An 18,958-nucleotide genomic window follows, 5' to 3' on the forward strand; every position below is an offset into this window, starting at 1 on the left:
TGCAGGTTATTTTCAGGGCGACATATTGGGCACGTTCTTGGTCGCTGCTGCTTAGAGACGAGGACGCGAGGACCGATCTGAACAGGGCATGCCGCTTATTGGAGTCGGTCGTTATGGAGGTGTTCGCTAAGTTTGGGTGGAAGTTCTCAAATAGAATTGCGGCCTAGTCGTCTAGCTGTCTTGGGTAAACTTGGTTTTTTGAGTCTGTTTGTGAGCCTAAGCGCTTGTTGGATGTATCGATACGCTGTGTACGCTGTCTTGGATGGTGTAGAGGCTGGGACCTTATTTCTGTTCCATTATCTAAAAAATACATGCCGAAAATGTCGAGGCCCTCCTCCTCCTTACTTTAAATTCAAAAAAACGTTCATCGATCAGTGCCTCGTGAATCAGACGATCAGACACAAAACTCAGCAAATTATTTACGTGATTCCGGCCGCAAGAAATTGAATTAATACACGCATCCGCATCGCCTAGTTCGCTACGCTGTGGCGAGAATGGGCGGGTTGGCGTAGGGTCCCCTGAGCCAGCCATCGGCGACGCGGTGGTACGCCGCCTCGGTGAGGTGGACGCCGTCCCAGTTGACGTACGCCGACGGGTTCGGGCAGGCGGCCACGCCGGGCATCCCGCACGCGGCGCTCAGGTTGAAGTTGTACTTGCCGCCGCCACCGCCGCAACAGTCTCTCAGCACGGAGTCGAAGCCGAAGCGCGCCGGCGCGGCCGCGAAGGCGATGACGGGGCCGTACAGGTCGGCGTAGGTGACGAGCGCGCCGGGGTACCTGCCGCCCAGCGTCGTCAGCGCCTGACTCAGCTGCGCGTTGTGGTCCCTGGATAGCTCGTTCATTCCCTTGAGGCACCCCGTGTCGGTCTCGTAGTCGGCGGGGTCCTGGCTCGCCAGCAGCACCAGGTTCCCCGGCGCGCAGCCCATCGGCGAGATCCCCGACACCACGACCGCGGTGGCGCCGTCGTTGATGAGCTTCTGCATGCATGCATCATGCACACGACGGCAATAGTGGTGGAGTGTGAGTGATCGGCGCCTTGCGTTGATGTGCGAATGTGCGATCGAGAGGGCATATGGACCATGCAAAATTAAGCACAATGCATGCATGTCAGCTACAGTTGGTATGGTATACGTGCCTCCGTGGCAGCGACGATTGTTGCGATGATCTGAGGCACGTAGGATTGCGCTTCGGCGACGCTTTTGCCGCCGACCACCATGACCCCGTAGTCGTTCCAGCCCAGCTCGCCCACGACGAACAGCGCCTTCGCGAAGTAGTCCTTGCATGCTACAGAGAGCGCAACACATGCATCGGCAATGTGATGATATAGGATGATGGCGTCGTACGTGGCGTCTCAAACGGCGACGGCGGCCGGATCAGTTACGTACCTTGGGGTGAGCCGCAGAGCGCGGGTTTCATGGCATCGAACCAGCCCAGCTCGTCAGCGAGGGAGATGTTGTTCGGAGGAGGCACGGCACCGCCGGCGACGGCCAACTGCGGGTAGAGCGCTGGGCTCGTAGTGCTCGTCTTCAGCGCCGTGGCGCCAGCCACGGCGAAGTTCGCGCCTTGCTTGAAGCTCTGGTCCTTCGCCAGCGAGGGCGGAAGGAGAGGTAGCCCCAGTGCCTGGGCTGTGTACATACACCGAACGTCGAACGGGCAACGAATTAATCGATCGATCGGCATTGCCGGCGTCGAGCGAGATAAGGAGCGGATAATGGAACTATAGATGCTCGATCGCCGTGGAAGAGACTCACCGATGAAATCTATGACCAGTCTGCCGTCGGAGAGGCGCCCGGCCGGATGGCCGAAGAAGGTCATCCCGAACGGCGGCTTGTTGATCCACAGATCCGCCGCCGCCGGGCCGTAGAGGATGATCTTGTTGCCGGTGTCGGTGTAGGAGTCGCCGAAGCTAAAGATCGAGGTGTACTGGGCTTGCATCGAATAGGAGAAGCTGGAGAGTAGCAGAGAGATTTGCAGGCAAAGGATTACGTGCTGCATTGTTCTTTGTCCTGACGAACAACAAAGGGCTGCTTTCTGTACTTCTCAATCTCAAGACAAAAGACAGAGAATACTTCCGAAGAACTTGTATCTGAGTCTTTTTATAGAGAACATTTGGCGGATCATCAATGACTTCCTTACTATTTGAAACGGAAATAACTAAACAGAGAATAAGATCTTATGTGCGTTTTTGGCATCTGGTCATTGAAAATTATAAAGTATAGCCATAAGCTGTATATATACTATAAGTATTGTCTACATGAATGTAAATACTAATAGCATTTACTATTTTTATTCCATATATCGCCCTTCCCTGTCGATTTGTTATGATTTTCTCTTCCTTGTTTTCTTCTTCTACAAAACTTTTAAGAGGAAAGCTTCAAGTCAATATCTAGAACCCCAGGATTGGCGCAGCTTTCTCAGCCCTTGGCACAGTGTGAGCAGCTCGCCAGCTCCTGCTCGGGTGGCCACTGGCCACAGGATCATCCTTCTTCCTTCCTGCATGCAGGCGACACAGTGGGCTCTTATTTGTTCTTACGAATTAGGCCCAACTAAAACCAACGAGGTAACACAGGCCTGCTGCAGGTATGATTTTTTTCCCTTCGTCTAGTACTTGCGAGTGTTAGGCTGCCAAAAACATAACTCCAGCGGCGTTCCTATTATATCCCTCAGATTTAAGTGAGTTCTTGATCCAACCCTCATTAAGCTATCTGGAGCAGTCTTACTTATTAAAACTCCTATTTCAAACTCCACTATATAAATTAACAACATAATTTATAGTGTAAAAGATATGAAACAATATTTTGCACTGTGATATGCGCAGTCTGCTGACCATAGCCTTATTGGGGCCTTTGCAGGAAGAACTGCAATCACCGTTTCATCGTTTTCCTGCACGACATCTCTCCTCGTTCACTCCTCATGCCAAGCGTTTCCTACCTGCATCTAGGGTGGCAATGAGTTCTAAATTTCACACTATATAGTTTAAGGATCGAAGCAAATTAGGATCGAACTTCATTTCTATCCATTTTGAACAAAAATTATCAAAGGTCCTAACTTATTGTGAACAAACATTTAGATCGTGATCCATTATCACCCCTACCTGCATCCCTCGCTAGCACACGCCGCTCGCATACCCGTTGTCATGTATATATGATAGGTTACATCGATAGATACTAGAGTCCATTCCGTTCGGTACCGTGCAATTAGCACTAGGTGTAGCTCTCTACACTTGATTGTAGTTTATAGTACTGAAAGGGAAATGTGTACTTAGGTTATTTCTAGTTGTTTTGGTGATTATATGCTCAACACATTACTATAGACTAACAACTTCACATCTGAGCATGAGCACAGATGTTTGTAAAGGCAAATTAAGAAATATAAGGAAAAATGCATTTTGGAGCATAATGCAAATCCCATTGCATTGAAGGAACAAAGGTATCACTATCGGAATTCGGCTTTTTGTCGAGTGTCAAATGATTTGCCAAGTGTTTTTTTCGGGCATTCGGCAACGAAGCTTTTTGCCGAATGCCAAGCAAAAAACCCTCGGTAAAAAAACATTCGACGAAAAACTCTTTGACGAGTGTTTTTTTTGCACTCGACAAAGAGTCTTTGCCGAGTGTTTTATTTTTGAACACATAAATTATACATATAGATGGTCCTAACTGTCATAGACACGAGATGACATAATAACATAAACCTAAAAGTGAGGGTGGCAAAATAACAAATTTCTCCTCCGGTAGTCAGGCTACGTGGGCCCCACCCCCACCTTCTCTGGACGTCTGGTGGGCTATGTACGGAACACTTCAGCATGCGACCTCTCCTGCAGCGGGCCGGCCCATTTCTACACACCAGTCCATCCCGCTTTCTGTTCAGAGATCTCGGACGTTGGACCTGAGGCCCGAGCCGGGTAGCCGAGCAAAGCGAGAGCTCCCCTCTCCCTGTCTCCTCGTCTGTGACTGTGCGCCGCCATCGCCCGTCGACCAGCGCCGTCCGCCCGCTCGAAAACTGAGACGCACGCTGCCCGCGCATCGCCGTGGCCTGCTCCAGTCTGTGGAAAAGTGACGAACCAACTCGGGGAATTCTACTCTCGAGGCCGCCACCTCCGCCTCCGCCTCCAGCCCTCCACCGACTACTGTCTGGAACTGGAAGTGTACCACTACTATTCAATTGGCCCTAGCCCTCGCATAGCACGATGCCGCCGCCGCTGCTTGAGTTCGCGATCCTCGCCACTGCCTGCAGGTTCAGCAAGCCCCTTACCGGTACGCATCGTGTCCACCTCCTTCCTCTTCTCATTGCCCGAGGAAACTCTACTATCTAACGAGTTCATCGTTCACGCGATGGAATCCTCTGTCCAACTGCAAAATATTCCAATTTCTGCTCTATGGAGACGGGGACTAATCCGCTGCCGATGCTGGTGTTTGTGCGCAGTTCTCAGGAGGCTTGGCGTTCTTGGCCCACCAACCGTTCGACGCAATGCCGCAGAGGCGTTCGTGCCTTCACCGTTTCGCCAGGTTGTCGTTCAGAGTGGAAAGCTTCTTGGGACACCAAGGTTCTGCCACACCACTGCCGGCATGTCAGAATGTCTCCCGGACGTCTACGCCAGTCAGGTACTGAAGGTTCTCAAGTCCACCAGTGCTGACAACACGGATCTCAGCGGTGCTCTTCATCAGTTCGCGGTCCACATGGATGAGGATATTATCCTCATGGTCCTCCAGAAGCAGCGGTCCAACTGGCAGGTCGCCCTGGCATTCTTCAACTGGGCGGCAACCCTGCCGGGGTATGCCCACGGGTCAAGGGCCTACACCGAGATGCTGGACATTCTTGGGCGGATGAAGAAGGTCAGACACATGAGGCAGCTGTTTGACGAGATTCCTGAGGAGCGACGTCAGGTGGTCGTGACGAATAAGATGTTTGCCGTGCTGTTGAACCGGTACGCTGGTGCGCACAAGGTGCAGGAGGCGATAGAGGTGTTCTACTTGAGGAAGGATTACGGGTTTGAGCTTGACTTGGTCGGGTTCCAGATACTACTGATGTCGCTGTGCAGGTATAAGCATGTCGAGGAGGCGGAGGCGCTGTTCCGTGAGAAGAAAGATGAGTTCCCGCATGTCACAAAGAGCTGGAACATTATACTAAATGGTTGGTGTGTCAAGGGAAGCCTGAGGGACGCTCAAAGGATTTGGAATGATATCATTGCATCTAAGGTTGAACGAGACCTATTCACCTTTGGTACGTTCATAAACGCATTGGCCAAAAATGGCAGAATTAGTGCCGCGGTGAAGCTGTTCAAACAGATGTGGGAGAAAGGGATCAATCCTGATGTTGCGATTTGCAATTGTATCATCGACCAGCTGTGCTTCAAGAAAAAGATTCCAGAAGCACTTGAGATTTTTGGTGAGATGAATGACCGGCTTTGTCAAGCCGATGTGGCTACCTACAACACTTTGATAAAATACATGTGTAAGATAAAAAGGATGGAGAAAGTTTATGAACTTTTGGATGACATGGAAGCAAAGGGCTGCCCTCCAAACAATAGGACATACTCCTACATTCTGAAGACGACTGAGAAACCCAAAGATGTCATTGCCTTGATGCAGAGGATGGAGCGAACCGGCTGCAAATTGGATTCTGATATATACAACTTGATATTGAACCTTTATATCAAATGGAAATATGAGAAGGGGATGCAACAGATATGGGATGAGATGGAGAGAAGAGGGTCAGGCCCAGATCAGCGGTCGTTTACTATTATGGTTCATGGTCTTCATTCCCAAGGCAAGCTCGATGAGGCTCTGCAGTATTACACAACAATGAAGTCTAGAGGGATGATTCCAGAACCTAGGACCAAGATACTGGTGAAAGCTATGCACATGAAGAAGGACGGGGCTGCCACTGAAGATGACTCGGCAAGTATGGCAGGGAAGCATCTAAAATTGGATCATCGTTCAAGACTATTCAATGTTCATAGATAGTCTGCTTCCAGGTCTTTGTTCTATAATCTGAGCAGGGGATGCTGTCCATATAGGTTTATGGGTTGAAAGAAAGAAAAACAGTTCTTTTTTCTATGGGTGTCTAAATCACAATGGCTGCACCTTGGGCTAAAAAGAATCATCAGCATAGATTCATTGGCAATATGATTTCTCAGTAACTTTTGCTCAGACTTTCAGTGCCAGGGTATGTTTTTCCCCTTCAAATATCTAATATAGGATCTGTATTGCAAGTACTGTTTTTTTTTTACATGCTTGTAGTCTGAAGTATATATACGGATATGTCATGGACCTTCGGTCCATGGGGATAGCTGTCTTCTCCGGCGAGGTTATACCCCTCTGCCGCAGGCTTGGTTCTAGGGTAGCAGCCCTAGACGCTTGAGAGGGTCATTGCAAGGGAGAGAGATTGGTTTGATAATGATCTTGCTTGATTTATTCCCTGCTGCTATGCGGCTTATAAATAGCCCTATGGCTAACCAACTTCTCCTACAAACTCTCAACTAACTCCTACTTTCTTGGACTTATCTTATACTAACCAACTCTCCACAATTCTCTCATCCCAATCTTATTCTCTAGCCTTATCCCAGCTCATCTCAATCTTATTCTCTAGCCTTATCCTAGCCTGGCTGTTGCGTCTCGCTCCCTATGATGCCCATGACATCTCCCCCTCCCTTGAGGACCAGCTTGTCCTCGAGCTGCCATAGACTTACATGACACGACTTAAGGTTAAGCCTTTTACATCTCGGCTTAACTTTATTATTTAAGACGAAAATACAAAATAATTGTGGAACTAAAATATAAATTTGAACTGCAGCTATGTCCTCCTGTCCTCCTGGATCCCAAGGAAAGAGCTGAACTGCGGACTTCACGTTGGATGAAAGGTGAAGGAGGAACCAGCCCGTTCTTATGTTGGGTCTGTCTAGCACCAAGGCAGTTGCCCGAATGAAGGAGACGACCCTCTTTGGCCGTGCAGGGGGGCTGCATACCCAGAACTCGACTTCTGCAGGGGGTTCAAAAAGTATAGACGAGACCTGGTGGTTGGGCGCGCAGGGTGCGAGTTGGTGCAGCGATGAGCTGATCAGCAAGTGCAGCTTCCGCACCGCCCGCCTAACAAGGAAGCCGCGCACTGCGGCTTGCAGGCGCACCATGGCCTGCTCATGTGATGATGGCCATGGGGTGGCCCTGGAGGCCACAGCAAGGTGCTTCTCCCCACGAAGGGACTGTACCTGGCGGCGTGCCAGGAACCCTCGCGCTGCCGCCTGAAGCCGCACCGCTGCTTGGAGTTCCTTCTCTGTCTTCTCCTTGTAGCGGTGGAACATCACAACGAATTGATCCCACTTCTCTTCGAGACGGCCAAAACTCTCTTCGAGCCGAGTGAATGCATCTGGAGTTGGTGAGGGCGGGTGGGAGGGCGTTGCGGCGGCTAATGGCGCGGCGACTGGTGGTGGTGAGGGATGAGCGGCTGGTGGTGGTGAGGATAACCTGGAGCTGATACCAGGTGTCATGGACCTTCGGTCCATGGGGATAGCTGTCTTCTCCGACGAGGTTATACCCCTCTACCGCAGGCTTGGTTCTAGGGTAGCAGCCCTAGGCGCTTGAGAGGGTCATTGCAAGAGAGAGAGAGAGATTGGTTTGATAATTGATCTTGCTTGATTTATTCCCTGCTGCCATGCGGCTTATAAATAGCCTTATGGCTAACCAACTTCTCCTACAAACTCTCAACTAACTCCTACTTTCTTGGACTTATCTGATGCTAACCAACTCTCCACAATTCTCTCATTTCGATCTTATTCTCTAACCTTATCCCAGCTCATCTCAATCTTATTCTCTAGCCTTATCCCAGCCTGGCTGTTGCCTCTCGCTCCCTATTATGCCCATGACATCTCCCCCTCCCTTGAGGACCAGCTCGTCCTCGAGCTGCCATAGACTTACCTGACACAACTTAAGGTTAAGCCTTTTACATCTCGGCTTACCTTTATTATTTAAGACAAAAATACAAAATAATTGTGGAACTAATGGGGATAGCTGTCTTCTCCGGCGAGGTTATACCCCTCTGCCGCAGGCTTGGTTCTAGGGTAGCAGCCCTAGGCGCTTGAGAGGGTCATTGCAAGAGAGAGAGAGATTGGTTTGATAATGATCTTGCTTGATTTATTCCCTGCTGCTATGCGGCTTATAAATAGCCCTATGGCTAACCAACTTCTCCTACAAACTCTCAACTAACTCTTACTTTCTTGGACTTATCTTATACTAACCAACTCTCCACAATTCTCTCATCCCAATCTTATTCTCTAGCCTTATCCCAGCTCATCTCAATCTTATTCTCTAGCCTTATCCTAGCCTGGCTGTTGCGTCTCGCTCCCTATGATGCCCATGACATGATATTTGTTCGTTTCATCTGCTATGTTTGGTTGTGTGTCTAGTTGTTGCCAGCACATGATGCAGCAGATAGCTTCAGAAGGTCTGACAACATAAGCAAGTGCATGGCTGCTGAACAGGATTACGTGCGATAGGTTGCAGCTGATGGATTTTGTGAGATCGCATGAGCGAGCCGCTGGACGTGTGAGTAGCCTCCCTGGACCTCCACGCAGGCAGCTTCGAGCGAGGCTTCTGCAGCCGTAAAATCTGGAGAGGCAAATGGTGGACCGTCCTCTTTGTCCGTGTGGGACCTTTTGGAGACGGGAGTGGCACTCAGCATCCAGCATAAGGAAGGAAACAAGAAGGTTCCATCCCCTGAACTGCATTGTGGAGGTTTGCATGACCTTGACCTTCGCGCCGACCGACGCCGCACGCTGGCTGGAGCATGCAGGTCAAAGATCGAAGGAGGCAGCGTGCAGCGACGTCTCACCAGTCACCATCACCACACCACTAGACCGCGAATCAGATGCGATGCATTTGCATGCTGCATGCATTATAGCACGCTCCCATCATTATCGTTAATAAATACAGCAAGTTGCTCGCTCCCATGCTCTGACTCTAACTGAGAAAGGCTAGACCCTCTTTTCTTTTTTCTTTTTGGATAAGTACAAGGCAAGGCCTTCGTCTGAACAACAGCCAGCTCGTGGCAACTCTCCAGGCTCCAGCACAGCACCACCATGGCATTGCGTGCCATGAGCCTGCTGCTGCCTGCTGCCACCTTCGTCATGGTTGCAATGGCCTCCTGGGGAGCGCACGGTGGTGCCAGCGACAGCGATGATGCCAGTTCTCTACTTGCCTTCAAGGCAGAGCTCGCTGGCAGCGGCTCCGGTGTGCTGGCCTCCTGGAACGGCACCGCCGGCGTCTGCAGATGGGAAGGCGTGGCGTGCAGCGGCGGCGGCCAGGTGGTGTCGCTGAGCCTGCCCTCCTACGGGCTCGCCGGCGCGCTCTCCCCGGCCATCGGGAACCTGACGTCCCTGCGGACGCTGAACCTGAGCTCTAACTGGTTCCGCGGGGAGGTCCCGGCGGCCATCGGCCGCCTAGCGCGTCTGCAGGCGCTGGACCTGAGCTACAACGTCTTTTCCGGTACGCTGCCCGCCAACCTCAGCTCCTGCGTCAGCTTACAGGTGCTGAGCCTCAGCAGCAACCAGATCCATGGCAGCGTCCCTGCCGAGCTCGGCAGCAAGCTCTCGAGTCTTCGGGGGCTCCTGCTGGCCAACAACAGCCTGGCGGGCGCCATCCCAGGATCGCTCGGTAACCTTTCGTCCCTCGAGTACCTTGATCTGACAGAGAACCAGCTCGATGGTCCGGTGCCCCACGAGCTTGGCGGCATCGGAGGCCTCCAGTCCCTTTACCTCTTCGCGAACAGCCTGTCGGGTGTGCTCCCACGGTCCCTGTACAACCTGTCCTCGCTCAAGAACTTCGGGGTAGAATACAACATGCTGTCTGGAACTCTCCCTGCCGACATCGGCGACAGGTTCCCCAGCATGGAAACTCTTAGCTTCTCTGGCAACCGGTTCAGCGGAGCTATCCCGCCTTCGGTCTCCAACCTCTCCGCTCTCACGAAGCTTGACCTCTCCGGAAATGGCTTCATCGGGCACGTGCCTCCTGCCCTGGGGAAGCTGCAAGGCCTCGCTGTCCTGAACTTGGGCAACAACCGGCTAGAAGCCAACGATAGCCACGGGTGGGAGTTCATCACTTCCCTGGCAAACTGTAGCCAGCTTCAGAACCTGATCCTTGGCAACAACTCCTTCGGTGGTAAGCTGCCAGCTTCAATCGCCAACCTATCGACGGCTCTCGAAACTCTCTATCTGGGAGACAACAGGATCTCTGGGCCTATTCCATCGGACATCGGCAATCTGGTTGGTCTGAAACTACTTGAGATGGCAAACATCTCCATCTCCGGAGAGATCCCGGAGAGCATTGGGAGGCTGAAAAACCTGGTTGAACTGGGCCTTTACAACACCAGCTTGTCAGGCCTCATACCTCCCTCGCTCGGAAACCTTACACAGCTCAACAGGCTCTACGCATACTACGGAAACCTAGAGGGACCCATTCCGAGCAGCCTCGGAAACCTGAAGAACGTGTTCGTCTTTGATCTGTCAACAAATGCACTCAACGGTTCGATTCCCAGAGGGGTGCTGAAGCTTCCTCGGCTTTCCTGGTACTTAGACCTGTCATACAACTCGCTATCTGGTCCACTCCCAGTGGAAGTCGGCGGCTTGGCAAATCTTAACCAGCTGATTCTGTCGGGAAACCGGCTGTCGAGCAGCATACCTGACAGTATCGGGAACTGCATTTCACTGGATCGGCTGCTGCTGGATCACAACTCGTTTGAGGGAACCATACCTGAATCCCTGAAGAACTTAAAAGGTCTCGGCTTGCTGAACCTGACCATGAATAAGCTGTCTGGTGCAATTCCTGACGCTCTGGCCGGTATCGGCAACCTGCAGCAGCTGTATCTAGCACACAACAACCTTTCGGGTCCGATTCCAGCAGTTCTGCAGAACCTGACGCTGCTGTCAAAGCTGGATCTGTCCTTCAACGATCTCCAGGGCGAAGTGCCAGAAGGGGGTGTTTTCGCGAACGCAACGGCCTTGTCAATCCATGGAAACGACGAGCTTTGCGGCGGAGCCCCTCAGCTACGTTTAGCTCCATGCTCCGAGGCTGCCGCGGAGAAGAACGCGAGGCAGGTGCCAAGGTCGGTCGTGGTCACTCTCGCATCACTCGGCGCGCTTGGATGCTTAGGTTTAGTAGCTGCTCTTGTCCTTCTGGTCCACAAGAGGTGCCGCAGACAGAGGAAGGCAAGCCAACCCGTTTCCTCGGCGATCGATGAACAGTTCGGGAGGGTCTCGTACCAAGCGTTGTCGAATGGAACCGGTGGTTTCTCGGAGGCGGCTTTGCTCGGGCAAGGGAGCTACGGCGCTGTTTACAAATGCACTTTGCATGATCATCAGGCTGGTAACACCATCACCACGGCTGTAAAGGTGTTCAACGCACGACAGTCCGGGTCTACCAGAAGCTTCGTGGCCGAATGCGAGGCCCTGCGGAGGGTCCGTCACCGCTGCCTCATGAAGATCGTCACCTGCTGCTCGAGCATCGACCACCAGGGTCAGGAATTCAAGGCGCTGGTTTTCGAGTTCATGCCCAACGGCAGTCTGGACGACTGGCTGCATCCGGCATCTGGAGCACACCCGCTGAACAACACGCTCAGCCTGGCCCAGAGACTGGACATCGCTGTGGACGTCTCGGATGCCCTGGAATACCTTCACAACCAGTGTCAGCCACCGATTATCCATTGCGATCTCAAGCCGAGCAACATCCTGCTTGCGGAAGACATGAGCGCTCGGGTTGGAGATTTCGGCATATCGAAGATCCTTTCCGACGACACTAGTAAAGCTCTGCTAAACTCAATCAGCTTCACTGGACTAAGGGGCTCGATCGGTTATGTTCCTCCAGGTAACAGAGACTCCTTCCGTCTTTAGCTTCCATTCTGCCATGTCTAGCTAGCTATCTGAATCCAAATTCAACTGATGTCTGAAACCTGAATGACGCTGCAGAGTATGGCGAGGGTCGATCTGTCTCGGCTCTTGGGGACGTCTACAGCCTCGGGATACTGCTGCTCGAGATGTTCACCGGGAGGAGCCCTACCGACGGCGTGTTCCAAGGCTCGTTGGACCTCCATCGCTTCGCCGAGGCTGCCCTCCCAGACAGAGCCTCGGAGATAGCCGACCCGTCCATCTGGCAGCACGACGAAGCCACCGCAAAAGATCCTGCAGACGCTGCCGCGTTGAGGAGCCGGAGCGAGGAGTGCTTGGCTTCAGCGATCCGGCTCGGCGTCTCCTGCTCGAAGCAGCAGCCGAGAGAGCGGGTGGCGATGCGGGATGCCGCTGTGGAGATGCGTGCGATTAGAGACGCGTACCTCAGGGTTGCCAGCTAGCTGGTTGAATGGAGGTGTGGGCACACAAGCATCTTGCTCTGATCGATTTTCGGTGTTCAAAATCCGAAGCAGCAAAGCTGGATGTCCAGCTCTGAAGTAAGAGAGTGTTTGAATGGACTACAGTTAATAGTTAGTTAGCTAAAAAATTGCTAGTAGAATTAGCTAGCTAACAAATAGATAGCTAGCTATTAACTAATTTACTAAAAATAGCTAATAGTTGAACTATTAGCTAGCGTGTTTAGATGTCTCCAATTAATTTTAGTTATTAACTATTAGCTCTAGTGCATTCAAACACTTCCTAAATCTTCGTACGGTTTAGAAAATTCATTCATAGTTATGAGAAATGCAAAATCAACACATTTGTATTTGTTGTTATGTCCTCTGTCCTAAATTATATATGGTTCTAGTTTCTTTTAAAGAGCCAAAGCATCCTAAATTTAATAAACTATATAATAAAATCATTATATTTATGATAGCGAAAAGAACTCTAGTGGTCTAGCCTAGTTGTTAATGGCTTTCGAGTAGCATCTCAAAGTTCTATAGTTCTATGTTCGATCTCCTTTGAGAGTGAATTTCCAAACTTTGTTAAAAAAATTTCTCGTGTTCCATCCGCTCTCGGGTTACGATGTCTTATGCACCACTCTCCGGTTGGTCTGTTGCAGATTAGACGGGGTTTTGGAATTTTTTCGCATAGGACCATTGTTTCAGTTTTTTCTTAATATAATACTGAGAGAGCGATTTTTCCCTATCCGACTGATTACTCTTTGTGATCAGATCATCAGTCAGCTGTGAAAACGTTTTCCTAGCAGGTGAAATTGGGAGTTCAAGGTGCGTACCGATATCCAAATTTATTTAATGTGTTGCGCAAGAAACAAACAAATGTGGTGGGAGCACTTAAATTCTACACCTTTTAATGTGGAATGGCAAAGTTTTATTTATTAGATTAAACAAGGATATGGATATTTTTATCTAGAACCTAAATAAAAACGGCTTGTTCTCTATGAGGTCCATGTGTTACTGTTTTTGCTACTTCAAACACTCGTTTGCCAGTGCGCTGAAATGTGATTCTGTAGGGCTACAAAATTGGAACACTATGTTCGTACACACATTTCCACTTTTGGGTACTCTAGTATTCACTCTCAGTACATATAGATTAGAGTACCAAAACAAAGCCGTATACACGGTCTCAGGCTTCTTACACAGTTACCTAGATGCAGTAGGTTTAGGCATCATTTGCGGTGTGGAAGTTTAAGAATGCGGAAGAAGCCGTGATTTATCGACTCCGGCATGGACATTGTTGTTTTGCTATTCCGGTGCTTCAAATGTAAACATATGCAGACTGTTAAAGGAGTGACAATGATTTTGAGTCACTCATCTAACTTAATGAACAATCTCCACAGAAAGGAGTGATGTATTATGTTTTTCACTTAGATTCCTTCATAATAATTTGCGTAGCAACTAACTGAACTACTAAGCACAAGATTTATTAACTAACAGTAAGATGATTCAGCTGAAGCGTATTTTAAGCAAGAGATGTTTCTGCTACTCGAGTTCTGTGACAAGAGATCTGGCAAACTTGCAGTAGGAATCTCTGATATCATGCATTTGGATGGCTGCGACCTGTATCGGCGTCCTCTCTCTTGGCTGCTTCTTTGAGCAAGAAACTCCGAGAGCGACGACAGAAACCAAGCAGTTCTCAGTTTCAGCTGTGGCGACATGGTTGGTGTTTGTGTGCAACCACATTTTTGCATCGGCTATCTCCCAGATTCTCTCTGGGAGAGCATCCTCTGAAAACCTGTGCAAGTCCAATGATCCTCTGAACATCTCATCAGTTGGGCTCCTTCCCGTGAACATCTCAAGCAACAGTATGCCCACGCTATAAACATCTCCAAGAGTCGAAACACAAGACCCTTCACCGTACTCTGTTATATATATTACGGAAAAAAGAATCGATCAAAAACCAACCAGTTTTATACAAGAAACAAGGAACAATGAATAGAAACCCAAACACACGTATAGTTTCAGTCACCTGGAGCAACGTAGCCGATGGAGCCTCTTATTCCAGCTGTGCTGCTTGAATTCTGCAGGGTGTTACTTCTTGCAATCTCTGGAAGGATCCTTGATATGCCAAAGTCTCCGACCCGGGCACTCATGTCCTGTGCGAGAAGGATGTTGCTTGGCTTGAGATCGCAGTGAACGATTGGTGGCTGACAGTGGTTGTGAAGGTAATCCAGACCGTCCATGACATCTACAGCAACGTTGAGCCTCTGTACGATGCTAAGAGTGTTACTCACTGTGGGCATGCTGCTAGTGCTAGGTTTTGGATGAAGCCAGTCACCTAGGCTACCATTTGGCATGAACTCAAAAACCAGAGCCTTGAACTCCCGGCCCTGGCGGTCGATGCTCGAGCAACACGTGATGATCTTCATGAGGCAACGGTGACGCACCCTTCGCAGCGCCTCGCACTCGGCCACAAAGCTTCTACTAGATCCAGATTGCTCGAGGTCGAAAACCTTGACCGCGGCAAGAGTAGTCCCCTCCTCGTCTTGAAAGGAGCATCTATAGACTGTCCCAAAGCTTCCTCTACCGAGCAAGTTGGTCTCTGAAAACCCGCCGGTTCCGTTTTCTAATGCATGGTAAGAAACCTTTTCGTACTGTTCCTCGATCATTGGTGGCCGGAACGAGCTCTGCTTGACCCTTTGTCGTCTGCGCTTCCAGTAGATCAACCCAAAGACAAGTGCCATAAAGGCCAGAAACAGGAACGCTGATGTTGTTGCTAGAGCTATCGTAAGAGACTTGACCCGCCTCTTCTTGCTTCCTTTCTTCAGAGAGTTCTTGCGGCATGGCTGTAAACGAAGCTGAGGTATGCCGCCACAAAGCCCACTGTTCCCGGCGACTGAAAAGTTTCGGGAAATCCTGAATATTCCTCCCTCTGGCACTTGGCCTTGTAGACTGTTGAAGGACAGATCTAACTCTGACAGTGATGTCAAGTTCTGCAACGACGTTGGGATCGGCCCTGACAAGTTGTTGTGTGCTAGATCCAGTTGCTGAAGGTTGCGAATGGCACCGATGCCTTCTGGAATAGTGCCGGATAGCTTGTTCATGGACAGGTTGAGTGCGAGTAGATCCGTCATATTCTTGAGAGACTGGGGTATCTCCCCCTCCAATGAGTTATCCTCCAACCAAAGCCCCTGCAGCATGATGCACTCCCCGATGCTGTCAGGTAGCTCGCCGGATAGCTGGTTTCCAGATAGATCCATGCTGTTAAGGTTCACCAAGCTACCGACTTGAGGAGGAAGAGGGCCTGACAGCGAGTTAGACGACAAGTCCAAGTACTTGGAGAGGAGTGGCAGTTCGAAAACCTCTGCGGGGATCGAACTGTTGAGACGGTTATTAGCTAGATCAAGGGATATTAGGTTCTTCAGCTGTCCGAAGCTCGTTGGAATTGCGCCCTCCAGGTTGGCATGCTGCGCGTACAGCTCAATCAACCTCGAGAGGTTTCCGATGGATGTCGGTATGAGGCCTGACACCTGAGTGTTGTACAGACCTAACCGAGCCAAGTTTCCTAGCTTGCCCATGCTGTCCGGAAGCACGCCGGAGACGGACGTGAACCCCAGACCGAGGAGTTCAAGGCTGGCCAGGTTGCCGATGGCTGAGGGGATGCTTCCGGATATCCCGTCGTTGTATTCTAAACGGAGGATCTGCAGGGCCGTCGTCGAGAGGTTGCCTACCGAACCTGGCAGCCGCCCTGTGAAGCTGTTGTCGGCGATGTTTAGATCCTGGAGCTGGGTACAGTTTGACAGGGAAGCCATGAATTCCCACCCGTTTCTGTCGTCTGCTTCCAGCTCGTTTTGGAACAAGTACAGGAGCTGCAGACCTCTGAGTCTCCCCAGCGCCGGAGGCACGCGCCCGTGGAGCATGTTTACAGAGAGCTCGACCCGCTGGAGCGTCGTGAGGTTAGTGAGCGAAGCGGGGATGGATCCCGTGAACTGGTTCCAAGAGAGGCTAAGGATCGACATGCTGGGAAATCTGCTGCCGATCTCGGCGGGGATGGTACCATTGAGCTTGTTCGCTTGGATCTGCAGTCTTTCCAGCGACGACAGGTTGTACAGAGAGCGTGGGGGCTCGCCGGAGAGGTAGTTGAAGGCGAGGTCAAGTCTCGTGAGGCCTACGATGCTGCCGAGGCTACGAGGGATGGCGCCCTGTAGCTGGTTGAATGCGAGGGACATGACACGAAGCGACGACAGGTTGCCTATGGACTCCGGTACGGTGCCAGTGAGGTTGTTTCGAAACAGTATGAGCTCCTCGAGGCGTGCGAGCTTGTTGCCGAGCTCAGAGGGCAGGCCTCCGCGGAGGTGGTTGGACTGGAGGCGCAAGTCCACCAGGCTGGTGCATGAGCTTAGGTTGGCGGCGGAGAGCTTACCGGAGAAGGCGTTGTAGCTTAGGTCAAGCGCACGGAGGTGGCGCAGGCGGCCGAGGCTCGCGGGGATGGCGCCGCTGAGGGCGTTGGAGCTCAGGTTGAGAAGCCTCAGGGACGAAAGGTTACCAACCGCCGGGGAGAGGACGCCGGTGAGCCCGCGAGAGGGTAGGAACAGCGCCACCACTCGACGCCGCCTGCCGCTGCCTCGGCACCTCACCCCTTCCCAGCTGCAGTACCCGCCGCCGCCGCCTGCGCTACCGTTCCACGAGGCAAGTACGTCTCCATAGCCGCCAGGCCCGCCATGGACCGCCGCGACCTTGATGGCGTCAAGTGCGGCCTCGTCGTTGGCCTGTGTGGCCGCCGCGAGAGTCCAAAGCAGGCACATGGAGGCGGACAGCACCAGCAGGTTCACTGGGTCTCGGTGCTTTACCATGTCAGCCGGCGTCGAGTATTGACTGAGACTGACTGGGTGATTGACTGGGTGTGCGGAGACGGAGAGGGTCCGCTGCGCTCCAAGATGGTATGCGAGCTGCTCTAAATATATAGGTGTGCGCCTGCATTGTCAAAGTGGTGGGGACCTACATGCATTTACCAGGATCGAACGTCGAATCCATTTAGATTTTAAAGAAATGAAATTCATTAGCCCACTCGGCTCCGATTGTCTTCGTTAAAAAAAAACTAGCCAATTCAATAACAAATTGACTAGTCATCTACGGCAGCCAGGAGCGGAGCCAGGATTATAGTATAAAAGGGGTCGAACAATTCATCAAATATTATAAGATAAAAAAATATTATAGAATATATAAACATGTGCATACTAATTTACGTATAGCATAGATAATAAATTAATAAAAAAAGACTTACACCATATAATTGTATATTAATTAACTCCAACAAAGGTCAATTAATTTGCTTTTACGATGATCATTCAAATTAAAAGCTTTGATTATATCACGAGAGTTGATTATAGCTATCAATTCCATATGAATATAGATTATGAAGTAACTTCACACAAAATAATCTTCCATTTATTTCGTAGATGTGTCTTCATAAGTTTTGTAGCTAAAAGGCTCTCTTCGTGATTGCAGTTGAGACCAGAAGAGTGTCCATTAACCTTAATAATCCATAAACTATTTTATATATGAAATTTTTACACAATTTGACAAGACTTTTTATCAAATCGACAAGTGATCATAATGTATTTGGTTTTAGATGGTTATATATTCAAGGTGAAGCACAAAATTTGACGTGCACATCAACTATCCACTGACAACTTTGGGCTGAAATTTGCGACAAATTTTATGCTTAAAATATGTGATTTTTTTTACTTGGATACAAATTTATTTTAACAAAAAAATCTATATTTCATATTGTGTCATTATAAATATATAGTAAATTTTATTGCTCGCCCCCTTGTCTCCGGATCCATAAACATGTTATGTTATGCCAAGGATAACCCATATAAGGCTAAAAATCTTACTAGCCGTAGAGTATTACATGTAGCATAGTTTCAAAGAAAACATATATAACGATATCGTTTTAAAAGCTCAAACAATATGTAAAAATTGATGCTAGAAAAAGTACCAAATAAAGAGTCTTAGACGATAAAAAAAATATATCTTAATCATCTTACACCATTTGTGCCGACATCTTTGGTATAAAAAACATGCGGTCCTTTTTGTTGATCCACATCTTTTAATTAGTTTTGGCATTACTCTTTGACGTGTCTTTCTTATCATATATTTTCTATTCTAGCGATGTACCTTATGTAACCTAAGATATAGAATGTTGTATTGCAAAGCAAGTTCAATGGATAATGAAAACCATCAAATTCAATCCTTCTTGTCGTTGTGAACGTCACTGTTGGGGGCCTTCGGCTTCCGAAGGACCTCAAAAACATGATTTAACAATGTTTCTGGAGTAAAGTACATTAACAGGTATCTTCGGACTCGGATCAGAGCCACGGTATGAAGAAGCACAAAGAACACGAAGGTTGGCGCAAAGCCGAAGCTGCGTGTAGAAGAGCTTCGGGACAGCGGCGGAAAAGGAAACCGACTTAAAGATGAAAAACCATATTAGACCTCGAAGAATTATCATAGAGTTATTGATAAATGTAAAGGGTATTAATGTAATTTTGCATGGGCTGTGACCCGTGTCTATAAATAGGTGAATAGTATCCCCGTACTGTTCACGCTGACTGGGCATTCAC

General features: G+C 49.8%; 4 protein-coding genes across 5 annotated transcripts; 2 read left to right on the forward strand and 2 right to left on the reverse strand.

The window, feature by feature from the left end:
• Positions 1 to 298: 298 nt before the first annotated feature.
• Positions 299 to 3,639, reverse strand: LOC103634831 (GDSL esterase/lipase At1g28590). Its single transcript, XM_008657421.2, has 4 exons — positions 1,751 to 3,639; positions 1,385 to 1,624; positions 1,135 to 1,283; positions 299 to 976 (listed from the first exon to the last, which is right to left on the reverse strand). Exons 1-4 carry the CDS (start codon positions 1,992 to 1,994, stop codon positions 479 to 481), a joined length of 1,131 nt encoding a protein of 376 aa, XP_008655643.1. The 5' UTR covers positions 1,995 to 3,639; the 3' UTR covers positions 299 to 478.
• Positions 3,640 to 3,864: 225 nt separating this feature from the next.
• Positions 3,865 to 18,585, forward strand: LOC100192076 (GTP binding protein). 2 transcript variants are annotated; one of them, XM_008656048.3, is made up of 3 exons: positions 3,865 to 4,252; positions 4,422 to 6,164; positions 13,104 to 18,585. In XM_008656048.3, exons 1-2 carry the CDS (start codon positions 4,186 to 4,188, stop codon positions 5,960 to 5,962), a joined length of 1,608 nt encoding a protein of 535 aa, XP_008654270.1. In that variant the 5' UTR covers positions 3,865 to 4,185; the 3' UTR covers positions 5,963 to 6,164; positions 13,104 to 18,585.
• Positions 8,292 to 13,095, forward strand: LOC103634832 (probable LRR receptor-like serine/threonine-protein kinase At3g47570). Its single transcript, XM_008657422.2, has 2 exons — positions 8,292 to 11,848; positions 11,950 to 13,095. The coding sequence occupies exons 1-2, from the start codon at positions 9,070 to 9,072 to the stop codon at positions 12,327 to 12,329; spliced, it is 3,159 nt and encodes a 1,052-aa protein (XP_008655644.1). The 5' UTR covers positions 8,292 to 9,069; the 3' UTR covers positions 12,330 to 13,095.
• On the reverse strand, positions 13,445 to 17,532 carry LOC103634833 (probable LRR receptor-like serine/threonine-protein kinase At3g47570). The gene is made up of 2 exons (XM_008657423.3): positions 14,359 to 17,532; positions 13,445 to 14,251 (listed from the first exon to the last, which is right to left on the reverse strand). The coding sequence occupies exons 1-2, from the start codon at positions 17,180 to 17,182 to the stop codon at positions 13,872 to 13,874; spliced, it is 3,204 nt and encodes a 1,067-aa protein (XP_008655645.1). The 5' UTR covers positions 17,183 to 17,532; the 3' UTR covers positions 13,445 to 13,871.
• Positions 18,586 to 18,958: the final 373 nt, after the last annotated feature.

The sequence above is a fragment of the Zea mays genome, chromosome 8 (genome assembly GCF_902167145.1).
Source record: "Zea mays cultivar B73 chromosome 8, Zm-B73-REFERENCE-NAM-5.0, whole genome shotgun sequence".
Taxonomy (NCBI): domain Eukaryota; kingdom Viridiplantae; phylum Streptophyta; class Magnoliopsida; order Poales; family Poaceae; genus Zea; species Zea mays.

Coding starts and splice junctions, on each gene's coding strand:
- LOC103634831 (XM_008657421.2), bottom strand. CDS start 1,994: ATGCAGCACGTAATCCTTTGCCTGCAAATCTCTCTGCTACTCTCCAGC. Junction 1,284..1,384: donor GCTCTGCGGCTCACCCCAAG/GTACGTAACTGA, acceptor CGCTCTCTGTAG/CATGCAAGGACTACTTCGCG. Junction 977..1,134: donor CAATCGTCGCTGCCACGGAG/GCACGTATACCA, acceptor GCATGCATGCAG/AAGCTCATCAACGACGGCGC.
- LOC100192076 (XM_008656048.3), top strand. CDS start 4,186: ATGCCGCCGCCGCTGCTTGAGTTCGCGATCCTCGCCACTGCCTGCAGG. Junction 4,253..4,421: donor GTTCAGCAAGCCCCTTACCG/GTACGCATCGTG, acceptor GTTTGTGCGCAG/TTCTCAGGAGGCTTGGCGTT.
- LOC103634832 (XM_008657422.2), top strand. CDS start 9,070: ATGGCATTGCGTGCCATGAGCCTGCTGCTGCCTGCTGCCACCTTCGTC. Junction 11,849..11,949: donor GATCGGTTATGTTCCTCCAG/GTAACAGAGACT, acceptor ATGACGCTGCAG/AGTATGGCGAGGGTCGATCT.
- LOC103634833 (XM_008657423.3), bottom strand. CDS start 17,182: ATGGTAAAGCACCGAGACCCAGTGAACCTGCTGGTGCTGTCCGCCTCC. Junction 14,252..14,358: donor CATCGGCTACGTTGCTCCAG/GTGACTGAAACT, acceptor TATATATAACAG/AGTACGGTGAAGGGTCTTGT.